Source organism: Odontesthes bonariensis, chromosome 2, assembly GCF_027942865.1.
Source record: "Odontesthes bonariensis isolate fOdoBon6 chromosome 2, fOdoBon6.hap1, whole genome shotgun sequence".
Lineage (NCBI taxonomy): Eukaryota > Metazoa > Chordata > Actinopteri > Atheriniformes > Atherinopsidae > Odontesthes > Odontesthes bonariensis.
The window spans coordinates 25,170,179-25,194,776 of NC_134507.1; the positions used below are offsets into that span (position 1 = coordinate 25,170,179).

At 40.1% G+C, this 24,598-nt stretch overlaps 1 protein-coding gene across 1 annotated transcript in view; it reads right to left on the reverse strand.

The window, feature by feature from the left end:
• LOC142397121 (contactin-associated protein-like 4) overlaps positions 1 to 24,598 on the reverse strand; it is an 86,808-nt gene that overhangs the window by 39,105 nt on the left and 23,105 nt on the right. The window contains exons 3-4 of the mRNA XM_075480470.1: positions 17,473 to 17,666; positions 4,700 to 4,847 (exon numbers count right to left, since the gene is read on the reverse strand). Of these exons, the coding sequence (XP_075336585.1) occupies positions 4,700 to 4,847; positions 17,473 to 17,666 (342 nt within the window). The remainder of the gene's footprint in view (positions 1 to 4,699; positions 4,848 to 17,472; positions 17,667 to 24,598) is intronic.

Consider the following 24,598-nt stretch of genomic DNA (forward strand, 5'->3'; position numbering starts at 1 on the left):
TTATTCATGACTGTTCCATTCTGTGAAGTACAGACAGAATCAAAGATTACTCAGATTACTTTCTATCCCTCATATTGTGCCCTGTGTCTTGGACTAGCTCATTTCTGCATCATTGATTGTTCCTATGTCTGAAACCATGGAAACCACATCAAACAGTGTATCTGTCTTCAGGCAGTACAAGAAACTGCGACTGTCATATTTTTAGCTTCTCTCTCGCATGCAAGCCTTGATGGCGTCGGAATGCCCCCTCACAAGGACTTTGATGGAATTAAAGCTCAAAAGAAAGATGTTTCACCTCCCCTGAGCATGTGGTTTAATTTCAACATTCAATACATTTGACTTTCCACACTCAGTGAATCAGAACCACCACCCCCAGCCTCCATCAGAAGTTAGCACCATCCAGGATGTTGTGTCCATCCTGCAAACCTTGCTGCCCCAAAGAGGTGGAGAAGCTCATCACGCTCTGTGTGGCCCTGCCCATATCTGTTGCGGCATTCGAGCGCTCTTTCTCAGCCTTGAGCTGAAAACCTGGCTGCGCGACACCATGACGCAGGAAAGACTAACACGTTTGGCCATCATGAACGCTCACAGTGACCTTATGGATGAAAGCCATGTCTCGACCCTGCTTAAAATGTTCATCAGTAGGTCAGCTGAGAGAAGGTCCACTTTTGGAAATGCATGAAAGCCCTGAGACATGAGCGCACTTTTCTTATTTTCATTTGTGGTGTATTTTACCTGCTATGCCTGGGTATGTTAAGTATCGCTACTGAATAAACGGTACAAATAATGCTGTTATGTTCCTTAAATTATTTAGGAACACAGCTGCGTTTATTTTCTTGATATGCTGAATTTTATTTTGTAGTGTCAAGGAAGCAAAAGCTTGATTCTGCGTTGGTGGATATGATTGTAATGGAAGCACAACCATTTTCCAATGTTGAAGATAAAGGTTTCAAGGTACGGTGGCTAGTAGTTCTATAGCATTTAGAGTATCAATGCATGTTTACCTAATGAGCTGTATTTCATTTAATGTCACCCATAGGCCTCTGTCAACCTTTTGGACCCCACCTACATAATTCCTAGTAGGAACGCCTTGAGGACAATGGTGGAGGATAAGTACAAGGCGACGAAGGAGAAGGCCTCTTGTGAGCAGGGCCTCTGCTGTCAGCCTGACGGCTGACATGTGAACGTCCATTAACATGGATGCCTACTTGGCTGTAACCTGCCATTTTATAACTGAGGAGGTAAGTACCTGCAGCTTTGTGTATTGCTGTGGTTCATGTCTCTTACTCTGATTTTGCACATTGTAGGTGGAGCTGTCCTCTGTGGTCTTGGGGGTTCAAAAGTTTCCCCAAATCCACACTGCAGCTCACTTGGCTGAGGCCAAACATCTCCTCATGGAAGAGTGGGACATCAAAGGGAAGGTGAGAGACCAATAAAAGACAAGATTATCTTATATTTTATTAAATAATTATCTATTATTAAGATAATCTTTCCTCCAGGTGACAGCCCTGGTCACAGACTGTGCTGCCAACATGGTTGCATGTGCTAATCTACTGCATCTTCGGCACATAATGTGTTTTGAACGTACTGAGGTACTGGGTCACCCACAAGGTGTTATATCCACACCTTTACAAGCTGACAATTAACTTTTTGTGCACACCAGTTTCCAATGTGCCTTTTTATGGGGATTTTCTCCAAGGCTGGCGAAGTCGTCAGCCAAAGACGAAACAGGCTGAAACCCAGCACAGTTGAGAAAATCCTGTTTTTAAATAAAAATCTGTGAAATGTATCCCATGCAGTCATTTTAGCTTAGCCCTGTTTCATAAGTACACCCCCCTCTCACTTTATACTTATTATTCACAATGTAACTCAAGCACTTCTCACATAAATCACAATTTTTTTTTGTTTTATGATTTTTATTTTGTACATATTAAAGTATAACAAGGAAAAGGAGGCTGGTTGAAGCAGATGATACTTGCAGTGCACCATCAGATGTCACTGTTCTGTGTGGTTTCAAATCCCCGAAAACTTTGGTTCATTTTCTGGCACAATCAGATGAACCCTGTGGAAGCTTCATGAGGCTTCAGCTGCCATCTCTAGTTTTTAGAGCTGGATGAACTGATGCAGCAGCTGCTACATCTCAGATGTTGAGGAACCAAAAACAAACTTCTTCTTTCTGCTTCCAGAAAAGTAAAGGTGCAGCACCCAGCTGCGGATCATCCAACCCCACCTGTATCAGGATAACGATGCTTTCAGCAGAGCTGGACTTCCGGTGATGCTGTCGTGGTTCTGAAGACGTTGCCTCTGTTGGGTGTAAGTTTTAAAATGTTCTCATATGAGCTTCATTTCCATTGATGAAAAAATAATCATCCTCAATCTTTTTAATTAGCCGAGTGAATGCCATTTGAAATTAGCTAAATGCTTCACCAGAGAAAATGACTTTACCCAAGTCCTCAGCAGTCCTGTACGTTCTGCAGAATATCAGTCTGTCCTTAATGTTTTTCGTGGTGAAAAGTGGTTTCTTTGCTGCCCTTCTTGATGCCAGGCTATTCTCCTAAAGTCTTTGCCTCACCTGCCAGCTCCGCTTTCTTTTCTGAGCAAGCTCTGCACTGGTGGTGCCACAATCCCACAGCTGAATCACCTTTAGGAGTCCTGATACTTGCTGGACTTTCTTGGCTGCCCTGAAGCCTTCTTCACAACTCTCCTTGAAATTTGTGATCTCCTAAATCATTGATTTAGGTGCAATCTTACCAGCAGCAATATCCTTGCCTGTGAAGCCCATCCTTTCTTTTTTTTCTTTACTAAGTAATGGTGATTGCACGTTTCCTTGCAGGTTCCCGTGATTTACAGAGGAGGAACAATGATTTCGAGCACCACTATCCTTTTAAAGTTTTCAGTCTGCGATTTGAGCTCAATCAGCATGACACTGTGATCTCCAGCCTGGTTGTTGTCGTCAAAACCTTCGTTAACGAGAGGATCACTGAAATGAGCGGTTCCTGTTATGGCAGGGAGGAAATGCAGTGGAAATAGCTTTTTTGGGGATTAAGTTAATTTTCATGGCAAAGAGGGACTTCATCAGACATCATAACATTCTGAAGTTATATGCAAATTGTCATCACAAGAACTAAAGAAGCAAACTTTGTTAAAATTGATACTTCAAATGAATTCAACAAACATTTGGTCACGACTGCATATGAGTAATGTCTCAAAAGACAAAGCATAACACAAATTTGTGTTGAAGGCTGACTAACCTTTAACTGGAACAGTTGTACATTCAGAAAGTTTCATAAGAATGACAAAGATGATCAAATGAGATGAGGGTGTAACATGTGTATTTCACCAACAGTTTAGGTTGTGTAGGGGTGTGAATCCAGGCTTTTAGTCATTTCCTAATGTGTTTCTCTTAGATATTACAGACCAATAGAGCATTTGTCTTTATGTGCTGTTGAGATCACGAAGCACTGAAGCAAAAGCCTGTTTCCCAGAAGAAACGGGGTGGTTTAACTAGTTTAGGAAAGAATAACTTAAAAGGAAACTAGAGCATGTTGGAGCTCATCATTTAGCTGATGCCTGAGGCAGATTAATGACTGTGGAGCAACTCTCATGTCAATCTAAAGAAAATTATACATTGATGTTCCCTCTCTTGGTTTTGCTGCTGACGTGAACGCCATCTCTGACCTCCAGTGTCACTACTGAAGCATCAAATTAGAAATGTCAGTTAAAATGCATTAATTACTGCACCGAGTGCATGTAAGTCTCAGCAGCTGACAAGCCATTTGAACTTTTTCTAACCTTAAAAGCAAGTTTTGTCACTGAGACAAAGATTTTTCACAGCAAAGCACAATAAAGGGCAAAGGAGTTTAAAAGTGAACTGATACCAGTTAGGAGTCTGGCTGCTGAATCCTGAACCAGCTGCAAGACTGGCTGATACAAACAGTTAATATTATCCAGCCTTTATGGCTTTACCACCGAATTAATTCATCTGTCAAATTTGGGTTAGAATCAAGCATGACTCCCAAATTCCTGGATTTAATGACAGTGGCTCTAAGTCAAGGCTGTGGAGTTGCAATTTGGGGAAAAAATACGTTGCATACATCTTACCTCTTCTATTCATTAACAGACTTGAAAGCAATCAAACCTTCTCGAATAAAGAAGAGACGGGTTTTCTGTTTGTGCAATGAACACAACTCCTCTCGTATTTTTCAGGTGCTTTATTGTCACCGCTTGTATTTCCATGCAGTGTCAGCTTTACCTGGCACCCCCTCACCTATCCAGCAAATGTCAGGTGGACTGTCAGTCTGTCCCCACCTGTGACTCATTATCAGCCCTCTTCAACATTCAGTGGCTGTATTTATCTTGGATGCATACAGAGTTTTTATTTGACATATAAGTTAAAAAAAAGCAATTATCACGTTTTAACTGACATGAAACTTACATTAAAGCCCTTTGATTAATTCTTGACTAATTATGACTGTCTGAAGTCTTTTAATGAAACATTTCAAATACAAATAATTTAGATGTCTTGATTCACTAATAAAAGGTCACAAATGTTGAATGCTACAAAAACTGATTCAATTGTGAACAGAAAAAACAAATCCTACATCTATTCTTTGATTTGAAGCAGGAAGCCACTAGTGTTGGTGAAACTAAGTTGTATGTTAATGCTTGTAAGGAGAGAATGAAGTAAACCAAAACCGACCGTATGGACATCCGTAGGCCTCCAGCCTGAGTCCAATCCGCCCAAATGGATTCCAGTCCAGGGGAATCAGACGGATGAACTGAGCGATCACCGAGTGCTGGAGCTTGTGCTGCATCACACTATCAGCATTACTGTTACCTGGAAAAGCCTGGAAAATAACAACAAAAACACAAGTTTTGTGTAATTCTCTCACTTTGTTCAGCTTTCCAAGATAACTGGAAAATCTCTCCCTCTGGACTTTTAATGACGAAGTTATTTAATTGAATTTGAAACGAGGTGTTATGGAATAATAATGTATTGATAATAATATAAGAGGAGATAATTATTAGAGCTTCCAAGTGGGTTGTAGGAGGAGAGAGACGTCAGGATGGCATGCGCCTTACGCCAATTAGAGCATACATGGATGATATGACGTTAGTGACTACAACAGTACCATGTATGAAGAGAATACTTGAGAGACTTGATAAAAATCTAAAGTGGGCTGGGATGAAAATCAAACCTACTAAGTCTAGAAGTATCTCAATAAGTAGAGGGAAATTAAGTGATAGAAAGTTTGTAATAGATGAAGAAAGCATTCCAATAATAAGGGAAAAGGCAGTGAAGAGTTTAGGCAGGTGGTACCAGGCAGACATGAATGATGGAAAGCAGTCAGTGCAGTTTCGTGAAGATGTTGTTGAGGGACTGGATAGAATAGATAAATCAGAGCTTCCAGGAAAGTTGAAGCTGTGGTGTCTGCAGTTTGGATTGTTTCCTAGGTTGATGTGGCCACTGTCTGTGTATGAGATTACATTATCTGTTGTAGAAAAAATGGAAAGATTAGTTAGCTTTTATATTAGGAAGTGGCTAGGTGTTCCTGGATGCTTAAGTACTGTGGCACTGTATGGGAAAGGCATACTCCAGCTCCCAGTGTCTAGTCTAGTAGAGGAGTTTAAATGTACTAAAGTTAGGACAGAGCTCCTGTTAGCTGGGAGTAAAGATGTGGTAGTTAGTAAGGTGGTTCCAAACCCAACCAAGGTGAGGAAGTGGAAACCAAGATTGGCAGCTCAGGAGGCAGAAGCAACTCTTAGACATACAGAGATTGTGGGCAATGTGCAAATAGGCCGGGGAGGCTTGGGGCTTGGCCCAGGCAAACTAGTGTGGAGTAGAGCAGGTCCCAAGGAGAAGAGAAAGCTAGTTGTTGAGCAGATTCGTAGACAGGAGGAAATGTTAAGGGGTGCAAAGGCAGTGGCTCAGGCTAAGCAGGGACGGTGGGTGAATTGGGAAGGTGTAGAAAAGAAAAAGCTTAGTTGGAAAGAACTGTGGAGTATGGAGGAAAGGAGTATTAGATTTTTGATAGGGGCAACATATGATGTATTGCCTACTCCCCAGAACCTAAAACTCTGGGTAAATGGAGACCCGTTATGTTCGTTATGTTCAGGTACTGCAACTCTAAAGCATATTTTGTCAGGTTGTAAGGTTAGTCTGTCACAAGGCCGGTATACATGGCGACATGACCAAGTATTAAGAAGTTTAGCTGCAGTTATTGAAGATAAACGAAGGCAGGTAAACTTAGGAGGGTCCAAGGTACAGAGAGTTGCAATTCAGTTTGTTCAACAGGGGGAGAAAGTTAAAAAGACGATAAGGAGGCACGGCAGCTTGGAGGATGCTTGTGAGTGGGAGATGCAGGTAGATTTAGGAAATAAGCTTGCTGTTCCCCAGGAAATAGCCTCTACAAACTTAAGGCCTGATATAGTCTTGTGGTCTAGGAGTAGAATGAGAGTCTATTTCATAGAGCTGACTGTTCCTTGGGAGGAATTGGTAGAGGAAGCATATGAAAAGAAAAAGCTTAGATATGTGGAGTTGGGGGCAGAAGCAGAGCAGCGAGGATGGAAGGTTAGAATTTGTCCAGTGGAAGTAGGATGTAGAGGATTTGTTGCAAAGTCTGTTGTCTCATTGTTGAGGGAGCTGGGTGTAACTGGACAGAGTGTGAGAAAAATAGTGCAGGAGGTTTCAGATAAAGCATTACAATCCAGTCAGTGGATTTGGATAAGAAGAAGCAATAGCAGCTGGGGGCCCAGCAGGGGGAGCACTTAGGGTAAACAGACTTTTGAATAAGCAAAGAAGAAGTTCAAGCTATTTAAGTGGAGGGTTTGGCACATGTGATCCTTTTGAAACCAGGCGGCCATTTTGGGTGAGTTGGCTTGGAGTGAGTTGTATGGATTTGTTTTTGCTGGTATTTTAGTGATTATAGGACTATTTAAGTGAGTTTGTCTGCTGAATCTGCTAGTGTGTCTTGTCCTTCCTCCACCTCTGGCACTCTCTATATTTTCATTACCCCTACCCGAACCAGGGTTTGAATCCCATTCCTGCTTTTCTTACCTCTTTTATTTCTCCCCCTACCCGAACCAGGGTTTGCATCCCCACCCCGCTTTAACTGGTGTGCAGTTGGTGAGAGGCTGAGGTAGATTATGGTCGTTGTGGTGTGAGGGGCAGTGTTGGCTGGCATTAGGGGGGTGACTCTGGGACGCCAGTGGTCATTGTCTAGCCTCCTGGAGGTGTCGTGGGCCCAACTAGACGAAACACTGATGAAAGGAGGTTCTTACCTGATGACCCCAATGATATGTTGGTCAGCACTGCTCATTGATCTATATAATACGGAGTGTAGGGAATTATTCACTGAGTCTGGTCCTTTATTTTATTTTATTTTATTTTTTATTTTCTTTAGCACAAGTTTCTTGTGTTTATATTGAATGAAATAAGAGCATTTGATTTTCCTCTTAATGAAGGTAATATTGTGGAGACGTGGCCATGTCCCTTGTGAGGGATTTCTCAGTCGGGTAGAAAATTAGTTGTGAATGAGTTGCAGCTTCGGATAAATTAGACTCTTTGATAAACACATAGTTGGTTGAGAATAACATTTAATAACCTCTGAGGCTCGACATTTTCTTTTTAACCTTCAGAGCAACAGTAGAGAAGTTTTTAAACCTCAAAACGATGAGCTTCTGACTCATTTTGAAATGCACTGACCTTTGTTATGTGCATTAACAGACCTGAAACTGCCCTGGAGCGCTTTGGGGCTGAGATACGACTTTGGTTTCCAACCCTACACCACACCATTTTGCTTTGTGGTCGGTTGACATTTTTGTGAGCTTTTGATGGCATCTTTGTGGCCTCTTCAACATGAGAACCAATTCAAGTGTGTATCAGGGATATTCCGATCACGTGGTTTCAGACTTGATCGAAATTGGACGTTTCATCCTGTTAAAATTGGCTTTGTTCTTAGACATTATGAATGAAATAAGTCTCAGTACTTTTCCATTATGACCTAAAGTGATCCAGGAGTAGAAAGACAAAACAATTAGGAAAGCCTGGGAAAGCAAGGGCAGATTCACACACACACATTATTTGGGTTAGTGTGCATATCCAATCACATTTGATCAACAAGGGATCCACCGTGGGAAACTATCAGACATATATACGAATTGTAACCGGAAATCAGGGCCAGTCTGACAGACTTCCTGCGGGAGCTCTGTTCCACTGAGCCCAGCGCTGATATGCTTGGATGTGTGACTACCAATAAACACTTCATTTTCACTTGAATTACTTCGGTCCGTTCTTGAGCCTCCTACTAAAGAACCGAATCTAACAATCCCGATCAGGGATCAGATATGTAGCCTATCTATATATGTATATTTATTCTAATTATTTTTTATTTTATCAGAACTATAATATTTCAAAGCAAATGGGGAAAAAATAACAGTTTAGTATTTACTGTTATGTGGTGGTATCGTCAGACCATCTCAACCATAGACATAATACACGTAGTCGCCTCATAGGCTGACCCTGCCTATTGGAGCTGACGTATCACCGCGGCCGCCATCTTGGATGGGTCTCTAATGCTCCCACATTACATTTATTTCGACTGAAGGTGTATATCCCCAACTACAATAATCATAACTCCCCGAATTTTTATGTCTATGGTCTCAACTCCATACAGAAACAACGCATGCGGCATGTCGTCACTTTGCTGTGTGACGTAAAGCGAAGCAGAACACGGCAGCAGCTTAAAGCTGGGGGCCGAATGTCCGGAGTGTGGAGGTATTTTAAAGTGGATGACAAAAACGTGATATGCAAACTTGGGATTTCAAGAGGTGGCAAGGACATGGCTAACATCCTTGACGAGAACAGGAACAGGCTCAAACCTGACATGGTAGAGATGTTGGTTTTCATCAAGAAAAACGTGCATTTCCTTCTGTGAAGCCAGAGGAGGAGAGTAAGAATTAGGAGTGCAGTTCCCAAAAGCACATTACTGGCCTTACTTTATAACACAGTGGCACTTTTATTTGCTTATTTGTTTACATGGCTGCCAGGTATTTCAAGTTGAGCTGCTGCTCGTTTTTATATTAGACATTGTTGCACTAAACTACAACGTGAAGAATTTTTTTATTGCTTGATTACTTTTTTTTTGTTCAAGCTACCTCACAGAAGTGCTCTGTTTAGAAGTGTTAAATGATAAAATAAGGTGAATAAAATAAAAAAAATCAGGAACATCCTGGATCTGTTTCTTCGCCAATCGGGACTCGGTATCGGCAGATACTCAAAATCAAATGACTCGGACTCGGGGGGGCACAAAAACCTGATCGGGACATCCCTAGTGTGTATGGCTGTACATGTGTGGAAGCTTTGTTTTATGGCAGTGGTGTTACATCCCACATCTGTATAGGGAACTAAAGAGCAGCTCCCATAGATTCAAGTTGGACTTAATCTACAGGTGGATTTTGAATACTCTTCTCCCCAAACAGACACAGAGACTGCTGTGTCCATGGCTTTTAAGGGTTAAATGCGCATCCATTGTTAATACCAATGTTAGATTATTAATACCAAAACAAAGTTTGGTCCAGCCATAGTGTGATACTGCATCTACCCCTTTGTGACACATCTCAAACATTTTAGCAAAATTTTCTGAACATACCAACTACAATCTCTTTTATGGGAAAAATGACAAATCTGTTTCACCCTCTACAATCATCCACTGAAGAGCATATCAGAAAAAATGTGGTGTTCAATGTCTTACTCAAGGACACAACAAACAGAGGTTAGGGAGTGAACCAACAATCTTCTTGCTGAAAGTGGCCACTCTTCCACCTGAGACATGGCCAGGCCACATACTATAAATCACTTAAATCTGCACAGGTTTGAAATTGCAAGGCAGCTGGCTACATGCTCGGAATAACCGAGGAGCAGTTAGCTATGTATCAAATCCAGGTGTTGAAACATGCTCCTGAACACCTGCTCGGTCAGCTCCAAAATATAATTAGGACAGGGAGTATTTCTGTTTGCTAACCTGGAAATTAAGTGCTGCTGGTGAAACTACTGAATAACTTTCACATTTTCACATACAGTCTCGGCCACAATTCTTGACCTCACTAAATTTTAAAAGCTTAATTCAGACTATTCCGAAAGGAAAGTAGTGTTTAACTCTCTTCCACTGCTCCATGTTCAAACTCTTAGCACGTTACCAGATGTGCTTTTTGCTGTGTCAGATTTAAACCCTTTCCCAGTGTTTTTATGTGCCAGTTTAAAACCATCTTTACTTTCTTAATCAAGATTTTGTGCCAATAACGATGTGCTTCTAGTCGCTCTCGTGTTGAAGTCGCTTATTGACAATGGGTTATGGAGTTAAATTTGTCTCAATAATATTTGTATATATACGCAGAAGGGGATCCACAAATATGTCTTGATTTGCATGTGTGTTTTGATATCTACAAATAAAAAAATCATATTTGTAACTCGTATATTGATTTTTACAAATATAGATGTGCATTTGTAAATAAAATGCCATTTGTAAAACCAAAAAAATCATTTGTGAAATGTGATTCTGCATTTCTGAATCACCAGCACACACATTTTTCGCTTTCCACAGTTACGTGTTTATGAGACGTTCTTCGCATGAAAGTCGCACAAATCCACACGTAAATATTTCTTGACTTGCATTCGTGTTTTGATATCCACAAATAAAAAAAAACATATTCGTAACTTGTAAATTGGTTTTCACAATTGTAGATGTGTATTTGTAAATGAAATGGCATTTGTAAAACTGAAAATTGCCTTTGTGATATCTAATTTTGCATTTGTGAATTAACAGCACACGTAGGTTTCGTTTTCGCATTTGTGAATCAGCGCACGTATTTTTGAGACAATCTTTGCGGCAGAGGGAGCCACCCAGATTCACAAATAGCCTACCTCTACTTCCTAATCCAGTAGGTGTTGTTCTATAAAGCTCATAACGGCTATGCTTCACTTGACTTTCATCGAATTTTTCAATTCATTCAAATTCAACCATGGCCGAACAACGTGGGCATGATGAGCAGCTACCTCCAACTTCAGTAGGCCCTAAGAACAATTCCCTCGCCCCAAATTATGATAGTTAAATGTAAATGTAAATAGTTCAGAGACTCTCTATTTTTCATGTTTTATTTTTTTCTGACAGTATTCAGAGTGAGGGCAATATGGTAACACGCAATAGATTAAGTATTGAGAATGAGGAGTCACGTGACTCCGGTCGGCCGGTCGGCCATGTTGGCAGAAGAATCTATTGGTTGCCAGGGGCAACGCCATTAACTTAACGGATATCCTCCCGCATTTGTCATTTCGGCAGGGCAGAGAGGAATACAAAAGAAAGAAAGAAAGCAAAGCAATGGAGAGAGATAAGGCGAAAGAAAAGGGACCTTGCAGGGACAAGCTTATTACAAGCGCAAAGCAGCGGTATTTGGAGAAACTGTCCAGCATCCAAAATATTGATCCTTAGGAGCTCCCTGCAGCAGAATGGCACAGAGACCTGCACCAGTTACCTCCGTGCACATATATGGACATAGTCAATTATCTTGTCTTTGATGTAAGTTACTACACTATGCAGGAGTTTAAAAGTCACAAATCTTTGGAATCGTACGAGACTTTCTGCTGTGGCTGGGTGCAGGACTTGGCCATCTACAAGCCTCCAGGTGGCTCTGGTGATGATAACAGCGTTGTACTGGCAAAGGTAAGGTTCTTTTCATGCATTTTAGTGTGTTGTAATTACATTGCATTTAGACACTTCTTGACCAAAATGACAACGTAATTAACTGCGACTTGTTTTGTAAACACTAGATTAACGAGATGTTCAATGTACACAAACGTTTCCAATGTTTTGATGTATGCTAAAGCTTATGTTTAGGTATTTAGTTGTCATTTGATTTTAGCCCAACGACACATACTGTAGCAGGTTATTGTGTTGGGTGCTGGGGGCTGCAAAGTGAACAAACCAGTTCTGGGTTGGCTAGGGTACTTATGTGTGATTGCAAGGCGTACATTCCTGGTTAGATTTAAGCCATTATCAATTGTCTAAAGTGTAGACTGTAACTTGAAATAAATGCTTTTTACTGTTTAGTTTATTTCACTTTATTTATTTTACAGGTCCTGCATTCACGGAGACTCTGAGCCTCCACTTACCAGTCCAGTGGTATCACTTCAGTTGTGTGGGGCTTGTGGACAGACCCTCCGCTGACACGCCATGGTTTGGTTTTGCTCTTCTTGTGCTGAATAGTGTTTCTTTGTTCTTTTGCACTAGTAACAGTATTATTTTATTATTGCTTGTTGTCAATGTTTACATGCTGGAAATTTGTATACTTTTTATTCTGAATGCACACATGTTCTTGTGCACTGTTAACTTTTCCTAGAGGTATATTGCATTCTGCACCTTGCGCCCTTATTCTTTTTTCCTGTTCTGTTAAAAATACGTGCGCTGATCGTGCGAGAAGCCCCTGACTGCAGACCGCAGATCGGGGTGGAGATCAACGTTGAGGGGGCGGAACGTTGAGGGGGCGGAGCTCAATGACTCCTTTGCGGGTGCCATCTGGTGTCGGTGCTCAACGTTGATGCTCAACATAGAACAACACATTGAACTGCAGAAGAAGACTGTGTGGAGGAGAAGAAGTAGATTCGTTTTTTAATGTGCTATTTTGCAATATTTGTGACAGACAAGGAAGAAAGTAACATTTTTTTCATTTTAAAATATGCTATGCTCTCTGTGACGATACACTGTGTTCTTAGTTATTAGCTTAGTTATTATCTTACACCACGGAGACGACTGAGAAACTCAGCGCTAACTTTCAACAGCATGTGGTGACTTCCGGTTTTCAAAAATAAACGAGAACTGTCAATTTTTTATTTAAAAAAAGAAAGAGAGATGTGTGTCTCATAAAACAAGTTATAGTACTATACCCCTACACTCGTTTTTTTTTTAAATAAATGACACCGAAGCTTCGAAGCATGCTTCAAACTCGCTGGAGAAATTGTCTTAAAAAAAATAAGAAACCGTTTGAGCCCTTCTACTGTGCAAAAACTACTTTTCTTGAATAAAAACACGTGAAGTAACACAAGCACCCTCTTTATTACACCAACTACACTCCCAAAGAAAATATGAATGACAAACCAAAATTTTTCACATTGTTTTTAAATTATTGTGTTATTATATACAGAAGAGATGTATCATATTTGCTTTATTTGGTGCAACAATCGCTACTGCCAGTATATGTAACCCAAGGGAATTGAATGAAGCTTCGGGTAGTGAACCACTTTATGAGACAATGGTTCAAAATGATTCAATTTCCATCACCAGCTGCAGGTTTTCGTCCCAAACAGGCAACGGTACAGTCTTGACTCAGATAATCAGCTGATCTCAGTCTGCAGATAGTTGATTGGTCAAACTGTGTGCTTATATATACACATAATTATCTATCTAATATATATAATTGTTTCATATATATATAATTATATATCTAATATATATTATTATAATTGTTTTATATACAGTTATAATTGATTCCTTATTTTAGGCAACTCGGTGCTGCTTGCTGTTTGTGAATGTGCTGCATGGTCTCCGCCACCAGATGGCTCCCGCAAAGGAGTCATTGAGCTCCGCCCCCTCAACGTTCCGCCCCCTCAACGTTGATCTCCGCCCCGATCTGCGGTCTGCAGTCAGTGTGCTGATTCACAAATGCGAAAACGAAACCTACGTGTGCTGTTAATGCACAAATGCAAAATTAGATATCACAAAGGCAATTTTCAGTTTTACAAATGCCATTTCATTTAGAAATACACATCTACAATTTTGAAAACCAATTTACAAGTTACAAATATGTTTTTTTTTATTTGTGGATATCAAAACACGAATGCAAGTCAAGAAATATTTACGTGTGGATTTGTGCGACTTTCATGCGAAGAACGTCTCAAAAACACGTAACTGTGGAAAGTGAAAAATGTGTGTGCTGGTGATTCAGAAATGCAGAATCACATTTCACAAATGATTTTTTTGGTTTTACAAATGGCATTTTATTTACAAATGCACATCTATATTTGTAAAAATCAATATACGAGTTACAAATATGATTTTTTTATTTGTAGATATCAAAACACACATGCAAATCAAGACATATTTGTGGATCCCCTTCTGCGTATATACAAATATTATTGAGACAAATTTAACTCCATAATGGGTAACATATATTTCTGTAAAATGCCCAAGTAATTTTCTGATTTTATTTTGAACCATTCAATGCCTCCATTACCAAGGGCAGGAAAGCAGCTCCTGGTGGCATGTTTTACGGTTGGCAGTCAGTTTTTTTATTTTTTTTTATTAAATCCAATGGGCCTAATTTTTCTGCTACCAAACCGATGCAACTCTAAAAAGTGCTACATTCATGTCCTTTGTCGATAGAAATTTATACAAGAACGACTGGCTTAGATCTGAATGTTTTTAAACACATCTGTGTGTTTTTTTTGTTTTTATATCATTTTTATGCTTAAATGCCTTTGCACTGCTTTGTTTAGTGCACAATAATGATAAAGGCTTAAATCATTCATTCTAGATTAATTTAAATTAGCCTAAAACTCTTTAGATCATGTCTGTCTCGTCTAGTCTGGTGTTCTCCCCGTAATCTATAACAGCATTCATAGACTTCTCTCATTTAGTTCCCTGTTCACACCAAATCCTGGAAGTATTTCAAGTTTTCTGACTATTCTTTCTAGCATTACAAACTGTTGAAACAGAAATCTCAGATCTTTGGTGACTGACTTGTCGCCTTTGGAACTGTGACTGTATTACTGTTATTGGAATATAGCACGAGTTGCTTTAGTTGTGAAACATCCTGGCCAGGATGTATTCGATCCACACTGAGTGCTACTTGTTCTGTTGCACCGTCCTCACTGTGTTAAACGGCCTTAACACCACAAATGATTGTTTTTGGCTGAAGAAGCCGAGTAGCTGCAAATTCGTTTTTGATATGCAACCTGGCCTGAGTTAGAAAATCTCCCCAAAATAAAGGTTAATTACATAGAGAGAAAAAATGGGATATATGATGATCACAATATAACGCTGGATGACAAATTTAAGCAAATCTTAATGTAGCTTGGTAGCTTCTTTAATGTAGAGGTCTTTTTCTATCATTTGAGAGTCACAGTATAGCTTTTCTGGATTAAGATGGACCACAATCTTTCTTTAAAGTTAATAGTATGATGTGAGTTCCTCACTACACACTGTTATAATGCCACATTAACTACAACTAGATGATTGTAATGAGACAGACGGCTTTTTACTGATGTATAGAGTCCATCTATTTAGAAAAAAAGCACATTTTTACACAGAAAATTAATTAAATTCAACCCACTGCAGTTTCAAAACTTTACTTCATGTAGAATTCTTCCCACAGGCATCATCTTATGACCATTGTCATTGTGGGAGGAATATAGACAAATGAACTGCCTTTTTGACTCAGATATACACCTTAAACTAAGATATGATAAAATGGTAAAGCACACAGCGATACAGGCCCGTTTCTCCTGTTACTACCTCCTTGCTGACTGAGGCATATCAACAGTGGACCAGCTTTTAGCCCTGGCTTGGAAAGCATTTTAGATTACAGACGTTAAAATTACAGTTCAAGCAATAAAATTTGAAAACAGTCCTCTATTGCTAAACTCTAAACACAAATCACAGTAAAGCTTAAACAGCCAAAGAACACATTTTGACTGTATATAACCAAAGATATTCAAACTTTTGTGTGAAAATGTTCTATTTTACTTAAACCTGTCGAATCTTTCCAGCTCGTATGAAGTGAGAAAGAGGTGAAAAGATGGGAGCAGAGCAGAGAATTAGAGAAATCAAGCTTTACTAAGCCTCACAAAGTCTGTCCCCGAAGCTTAAAGGAAGCGGAGGTCCTGACGGAATTGTGACAGATCATGTAGCTCAGCAGGCGACTCTACCTCTAAAGCTGTGATAACCTCGGCTGACTAATTTGTAAAGCCTTGGAAAGACTTTTGAAACATTCTGTGGATTTGTCTCAAATGTGCTGAGCGTCAATGATGTTTTAAGCCGTCTGAAGCCTCTTTTGTTTTCTCTAAGAGGTCAGCTGACATCAGTTTTGATCCGACTATGAAAGTCTTGGCATTCTTAGCAACCTGAATTTATTTAGTTTAGTTAGCTCTAACTGTTAAACTAACTCATAGGAAAAGGGTAATGATTACTGGAAATGAACTGCAGACTCATTTTCCTGCTGTTTGTTCTGTAGAAACATTTCTGTTTGTGAACAAACCTAAATGAGGGAAATATATATCAGTCTTCTTAGATCAATCCACATTGTGCTATTCCAGCTCCAGCCAAAAAGCAAAAATAGGAATTTGTATTCATGTCCAGTCATGTGCAGAGGACAGCTCTCTCTCTACACATTGTTCTGAAGACACGGTGAAAAGTTTTGGCTCAACACCAAACTTTGTGGATCAGGAACCACTCCTCTCCTCATTATGTTTCCACTTGCCAGGCTGTTAATATTACTAATATCAAAGAATCAGTACTATGGTAATAAAAGTCATCTGACCGAAGTCGAGGTGACTGCCAGCAAGAACATTTTGGAAACGGAGCTGATGCCAGTGAGTGGAAGTGTTTGAGGTTATGGAAATGAAGCTATAGATGCCGTCAGTTTTCCCTCTAAAGTATATTATAATGTTTATATTTCCGCATCATTACTTGGCATAGTAAATGAATGAAATGAAACATTGTGTTGTAAATCTAACCACAAGATTTACTGTGTAAATCTAACTGGGGTTTACTACAAAGCAGGTTGTTGAATCAGCGTGTTCAGTTAAACTGGAAGAGTTTTCAGTGTCTCTCTTTTCAACGAGCTTGATCATAATCATAACCTTGGCAGAACACATTACTTGCTCTGGAACTCAGATTTTCTTATTAAATCATCTGGAAAAAGGCACAATTCTTTCATAGGTTTCACTCATTTGCACAAGTAGGTATTTTCTAGCAGCACTTCCATCCTTTTGATTGCATTGACTATGTCGTTACCAGAATAATTCTTATGTTTTTCTCACCTCTCCATTCATCCAACCGGCTGTACTTATCAATGAAATGCCAGGCGCAGTGCATTTTGTGCAGAAGATGCATCAAATGATGATTAAAGCACCTTTTTTAATTTTTTTTGTGAGCACGCACAGTTCACAAAGAAAGATGATCACCATGTTAGTATCTGTTACCTTTGAAAGGAGGTTTAGTGTTTTGTCACGCCAGCTAAGCCAGGTTGTGTTGACTTTGCTTTGTAATACACTCCCGGAGACAGTGAGTGAAACCAAAAAGTTGATGCAAACAGGGGAATGGGAAACTGTTTTTAAAAAGATGGTCTGAAATATGAATCTCCTGTTTGAACTACCTCACGAGGATTTTGTTTCTTGTTCATAGGGTTCGGCGTAAAACTCACCCCTCTACTGCCCTCCTGTCGATACTGTTTCCAGTTGTGTCCCGTGTCGCTGAACATCAGCAGGTAGGCCGTCTGCCAGTCAGAGCTGCCATAGCGACCCTGTGTAGCAACAGCGGTGATTTGTGTCCGTCCACCCAGGTCGACTTCCAACCACTGATATTTGTCTGAACTCAGTGGAGACCAACCTCCAGCTCCTGGCCAGAGAGCAACAAACGTCACAAACACATGTGAACATCCACAAAGATTAAGATATAACTTGAGTCTCTCATCACGATATTTAGAGAAATTATATGTGCTTTTCTCTAAAAACTTGAAATTTTTAAAACACTTAAAGGATAAGACCGGTTTTTTGACATTGGGCCCTTGATTTCACATTATAACATGATGTTCTACTCACCCCTGCTTGTTGTTGGTCATTTGGAGCTGTTCCGAAGATATTCGCGAGGCGTCTGGCTGCTCTCTTGAGATATTCGGCCATGAAACGGTTTCCTATGGGCAAGCTCATACAGGCACAAACTATGCTGTTTATAATTTATTAATTACTGTACACTAGCACTGATAACGTGGAGGTGCGTCGCTTACTTAAAAAAATCCGGGTTACTAATTTTGAATTTTAGCCGAATGAATAAATAGGCAGCAGGTCTGTGGGCTGTCTGTGGCAGTAGCACGACGATGAAGAGAGTAACACCCACTTTACGACAAAAAAATCAAAATTACAATAACCCGGATTTTTTTAAGTAAGCGACGCACCTCCACGTTATCAGTGCTAGTGTAGAGTAATTAATAAATTATAAACAGCATAGTTTGTGCCTGTATAAGCTTGCCCATAGGAAACCGTTTCATGGCCGAATATCTGAAGAGAGCTAGCCTGATTAACATAGACTTTCAAATCTCTTCGAGATTCTGGTCTGACCAAGACCATAACGAATACGATTCGAAATGGCCTGGTCAACCCGCCTCCCTCGGGTTGCTACTGGTTGTGGCCAGAAAAGGTTGTGCCTAAGCTTAAGCCAATCACACCACTCTTTCCTCTGACGTATGATTTAGCTACCAGCGGGGCTAACTGGTAGATTAAACTCTTACCAAAGCCAGTAGGGAGCAAGGCGAAAACGTCTTTCCTGTCAAGAAATGATTCAAGGGCTGTTCTTTGCTCGATTTTTAACGAGAATCTCCCGTCGAACACTTTCATTACAGCATCTACAGCAGTGTCAAAAGCTTGATGCTGCTCCATGTTGATATTGAATGAAGCGCTTCCGTGTACAATCCATGGGTTGAGTGGCAGTTCAATCACGTCACTACCTTGAACCCGCCTTGGTTGGCGCTGCTCAAAGTTGATTGCTTCCCGACAAAGTGGGTGGAGTTCCCATTTTTTCGGGAACTCGAATCCACCTGAATGAGCAGTTGGCCTGAGTAAGTGTAGCAGAGCCGAAGGTGTTGCGTCACTGCGAGGGCGGAGCCTGGGTAGAAGAGAGCAGCCAGACGCCTCTCGAATATCTTCGGAACAGCTCCAAATGACCAACAACAAGCAGGGGTGAGTAGAACATCATGTTATAATGTGAAATCAAGGGCCCAATGTCAAAAAACCGGTCTTATCCTTTAAGCTGCAATAACAACGTAACATAACCCCTTCAGAGTTTTCAGTCATTTTTTTACAGAAAATACATCTTAACTCATTTCATCTGATCTTTGTGTGGTCGGTTATGTCTTAACCTTAGAAGAGTTTAATCTGTAGCTAAAGGTATTTTCGATGATTAAATATATTCTGAATATAACTTGTGGCTGAGACAAATTACAGGGTAGAAGCTCAAAAAAGGACATTAAACAATTAAAGTTATAAAATGTGCACCTTTGTGTGCAGAAGTTAAAGTACTGAGTCACATTAAAGTAAAGGTTTGCTGCCAGTATAAGATTTTTTTTGAGCTCATGAACAAGGATGACACGCACACTCATGAGCACACTGGCTCTGAATGTTAAATTTGGTTTATAAAAGCTCATTTGTAACATCAAATACACAGAGACATAACAGACAAATCTGACATCTGAAATGTTAATATTAAGGTAAAATATCTCGTTTGAAAATCTTAACACACCCAAAGTGTTGAGATTAAGGATAGATGGTGTTTATCACAGTGCACAAAGTCTACTGTGTCATACGGCAAACTTATGAATACTGTTGATGCAGTTGACTACGGAGTATAGTGGGAATTGAAAACATGTAAACTATTGCGGATTGGATGGGGGTGGGAGTAAATAAGCTTGTCTTCATCCCACTCCTTTTCAAGCTGGTATTCTGTTGTTTAATTTATCATTTGTTGTTTTCTATGCCCAGTGGGCAAAAGTGACTGTTATTTATAAATATATATATATTTTTTAAATTTATTTTTTAAATTCTGACTTGAAATAAATAAACAAATAAAAAAAAAAACTGTTTATTAATGTTTAATAAAAAAAAAACATTCTTTTCTATCCTTAACAGCATTTTTCTCTTGCCTTCAGCCAAGCATGATTGGTTTTTGGATGTAGATACATTTATATTATTTATCTTCATTTCATGGTATTCCAAAGAACAATCAAACCTAAATGTGTTGTTGAAATAGTGGTAAACCGCCCTTATTATTATTCTAATAAGTCACAGGCTCCAATTCTCACAGATAATAGAACAGTGAGAATTCAGCGTTAGCAGTTTTAAGAGAGAAGAAAAGAATAATCTGTAATGACATCAACAAGCATCTTATCACCACAATCCCTTTTATGTTAGAGAAGTGTAATGATGTTTCTGTCTGTTAAGTTACTTTTTGTCAGTGGAATTCAGTTTCTAAATATAAGACATTTTGCAGAATTATGAATCACTTTTCAAAAACTTGGTGCTTTTTTTAAAGCGTTTGCATCAACTCAAAAGGAGCAAGAAGTCTCCAAACTTCCACCAAGAAGGTCCCTGAGTGGAAAGGCTTCCGTCAGGCCGTAAGGTGAACCTCGAAAACTCCTTCAGAACACCAGGCTTGTTCCACGCTCTCCGTACCAAACACACTTCAGCTCATAAAAAGATTGAGTTATGTTGAGGTTTAAAAAAAAGTTTCGCCGCTCAGAACACAGTACTTTTTTAGTTCGCAACGTTTAAAGGAATAACTAGTGCCTGGCAAGGCGTATGTACATTTTCGGCAGGCGTAATAACAGTTTGGCTCGCGAGAGGTGCCACGGTTGAGACGTCATCAGAATGGACGAATCGGATAGCTGGTATGTCAGCTGAGCTTGTAAACAAACAGCACCGCAGTGGCAGCGCGATCATCCAGCAGTACCGAAGAAGACGAAATTTCGACCGACTTGTTACATGCACATATCTTCTGTTAAGCATGAGGAAATTTCACCTGCACAAGGTGGAATGGAAGGAATCAGAAGGAACAAATAAAGAAGCACTTGCTGAGTTCTTATACGATGCGTGGCCACATGCTGATCTTACAGCAGTGGGAAAAAACCTCAGCTTGTACATAGCACATCAACCCCAATGTCACTGTGTGACTGTACTGGAAGGTGTGCAGTCTGTTCATGCTGTGGTAGACCTGCAGTGTGACCACGACGAATGTGACACTGTTGTTTTTGCATGCACAACATGCTGCACAGGAACATAAGACTGTCATTATTTAGAGCCCTGACACTGATGTAGCAGTCATTGCTGTGAGTCTGCAGAAAGATTTGCCATGCAGCTTGTACTTTTTCACAGGGACGGGCAACAGAACACGCATAATGGACATTACCAAGGTGTCATCAGCTCTCGGAGCCAGTGTGTGTTCAGCCTTGATTGGGATCCATACATTCACTGGGTGTGACACCACAAGGCAAAAAGAAGACATTTGCTGTGGCATGCGAGAAAGATGTCTACCTGAACTTTCAGAAATCTGGGGACTGAATTTAACTTGGACCAATCTACATTTGCATTACTTTGCAAATATGTATGCCATTTGTACGATCAGCCAAGCGCAGAAAACATCAATGAGGCTAGGAACAAAGCTTTCTGTATGGCATCATCAGCCTTGCCAGAATTATCTATCCCCCCAACAAGTGATGCCCTCCACCAGCCCTGCAAAAGGGCAAATTATCAGGCTAAAATAATGAGGTCATGTGTAAAGAAAAAGATTGGCGCTCCATCTCCCACTGGACATGGTTGGCATCTGGAAGATGGAAATCTTGAAGTGACATGGATGACAAGAAATCCACCTCCTGTTTCTCTGCAGGACTCTGTTGTACAGACTTGTGCAGGTGTTCCAGCTGTTCAAACACCACAAAGGAAACAGAGGATAAAGAAGATGACAGCTGCCCTGACACTGACAGGGGGGAATAGTGTGTGTGTGCGCGCGTTTTTTTTTTTTTTACCTCTATTCTATTCCATTTGTATCATTCCTTTTATTATGGTTATGTATATAAGTTTATGCCGGTTGATGTAAATGCCGGTTGATGTGTATGCCCTGCTTGTTTTGATTTTGTAATGTGTTGTATAGTTATTAGTGAATACATCAGTAAATGAATACCTGAATGGTCCTTATCATTGATAATTAGAATTATTTCCATTCATTAATAAAAAAGACAACATGAAAAGGTAACCTTTTCATCCACTTGCACAATAGTTGTTTGTACTACAAATAAAGCACTGTTTGGAATCAATTTAGCCCACGTTACAAACACGTGGGTGGTTATCAATAATTATTGGAATTCCATTAATTGATCAAAATGACAACATGAAAGGTCACTTGCATAATTGTGCTTCGTGCTGTAAATAAAGCACTATTTCGAATTTATTTGGCTCAATTCAGAAATACATGAATGAGCATTATCGTTGATAATTATTATTTTATGTTCACTTTAAAATGATATTTTGCGAGATTCCTTTCTGTAGGTTAGATTTGACAGCACCTGGCAGGTTGTCATTTTTCCAGTTTGTTGTCGTAAATCGGCAACGTGATTGGTCCAGCGCGGTCATGTGGTATCTTGTGACGTCAAAATCGTCATTCAGCCCTGCGGAAAATATTTCTTCAGAAAACGTCTCGGTTTAAAAAAAGTACAGGATTCTGTGACGCGAAACTTTTTTTATATGTGCAAAATAACTTGGTCATTTTTATCAGCTAACGGGCATGTAGTTCGGAGAGCACGGAGCGAGCCTAAACGAAAACGGGGTTCACCTTACGGCCTATGTAGTGTTTTTTAGATTTAACTTAAATCAGCCGAGTTTTTTCCCCCACTTTTTATTTTTATTTTGAATGAGTTGGAATCAAATCACATCAAATTAGAATCTGATGGTCAGTATTGTTTTCTTTAAAAAAAATTTTAAAATGTTTTTTTTGGGGGGGCTTTTTATGCCTTTATTATATAGGACAGTGTAGTAGAGAGACAGGAAGCAGGGGGCAGAGAGAGGGGGAATAACACGCAGCAAAGGGCCGTCCGATGCGGGGTTCGAACCCGGGCCAGCTGCAGCGAGGACTATAGCCTCTGTACATGGGGCGTCTGCTGTACCCACTACGCCACAGACCACCCCCAGTTTTGATTTTAATTTCAAGATTCATCTCTTCAGCCCAACTTCAAGGCTGAACTATGTTGTAAATTAAACTTTATGAAATGCCCTCTCTACATTTTGAACTGAGACGGGGCATCTCGAATATGATGGTTGTTGAAATGTTGCAGAGAAATAATGAGCCAAGTCTTGGTAAACTGGTGAAACTGCTCGATCACAATCGGTGGTCAGAGTCGGTTGTCCAATAACCGGAAGGTTGGCGGTTCAATTCCCTCTCACCACTCAAAAGATTGGTGAAACTGACAGCTGGAGAGGTGTCAGCCCTCTGAGGTGCCCTTGAGCAAGGCACCGTACCCCCATGCTCCCCGGGTGCTGTGAATGGCTGCCCACCGCTCCAGGTTGGCATTTCTTCTCTGAGTGTGTGACCCTGTGCATGAGTGTCAACAGGTGCCAACCTGGATGGGTTAAAGGCAGAGGACCAACTTTGTGTTTATGCATGACAATAAATCTGATCTTAATCTTAAGATGTATATAAAAGTTCCTTTGGTCAGCTGCGACAGTCGGGGAAGAAGACGGAACACACAATGTCACAGATCCACAAAACTGTGCATCAGGAACTGAGGAAATTTTTTATTTACTGTTTATAATAAAGTTTAGTGTGGAGCAACAGTAAGCCTTAATACTTTAACTGTTCTTAGACCTGACGCACTTGACAGTTTATTGGTGGGATGAGTGTTTATAGTGTTTTGTTTTCAGCTCCCTCTACATTGAGTCTCATCAAGTTTATGTCCTCCTTAGAAGCCTGTGGATTTCATAGAATTACTTGATTTAATGGACTTAACAATGACTGACCGTGCTGGAGCGGATGCACCGATATCGATCAGCAGCAGTTAATCTGTTAAAGTGTTATTGTTTTTACTCCTGGGGCAGTGGGTTTTAGAGGGAAACTGAGGCAATCCTGGACCAGTCTATGCGCTGCCTGCAGCTCCTTCACTACTAAACATTGCTGTGGGTTCTGCTATTGATTTATTATTTCACCACACGTTTAATTCAGCTCCGATGATGTTTGTTGAAGTTTTACTTCCTTGAAGATGATAGCTCTCCACAATTAATCAAAGCTCTTACATAGCATTAGACAGTTCTTAACTTGGTGGTTTTGTTTGTTAGATGCAGAACAATCATTTGACCCTGTTTGAAACAGGAACATTTTTTCCACAACTGGAGGATGTGCCTTCTGAGAACTGAATTAAAGCACAGAGGAGTTACTCACTGCATCAGTTAGTTAAATATCTTGTTGCCAACTGAAACAAATTAATCACTGCAGAACATTTCCAATAGGTTCCCATATATTTGCTTTAATAAATACAGCGAGTGACTTTTCAATAAACTGACTTTAAACTAAATGTTTTCTCATGGGTTGATGCACAGGTTTATAATCCAAACAAGGCCACTGCAGAGTGCTTCATACAATAAAAACATATTTTAGCATTTTCCTTAAACATATGTGTTGTACCATGTGACTTTCTCTACATTTTGCTGGCAAATTACTTCTAAATGAGGCATCTCCTCAGAGGAAGACGATATGAGTATGAGGAGAATTCGAAACAGCTGGAGGAGATGTAAATG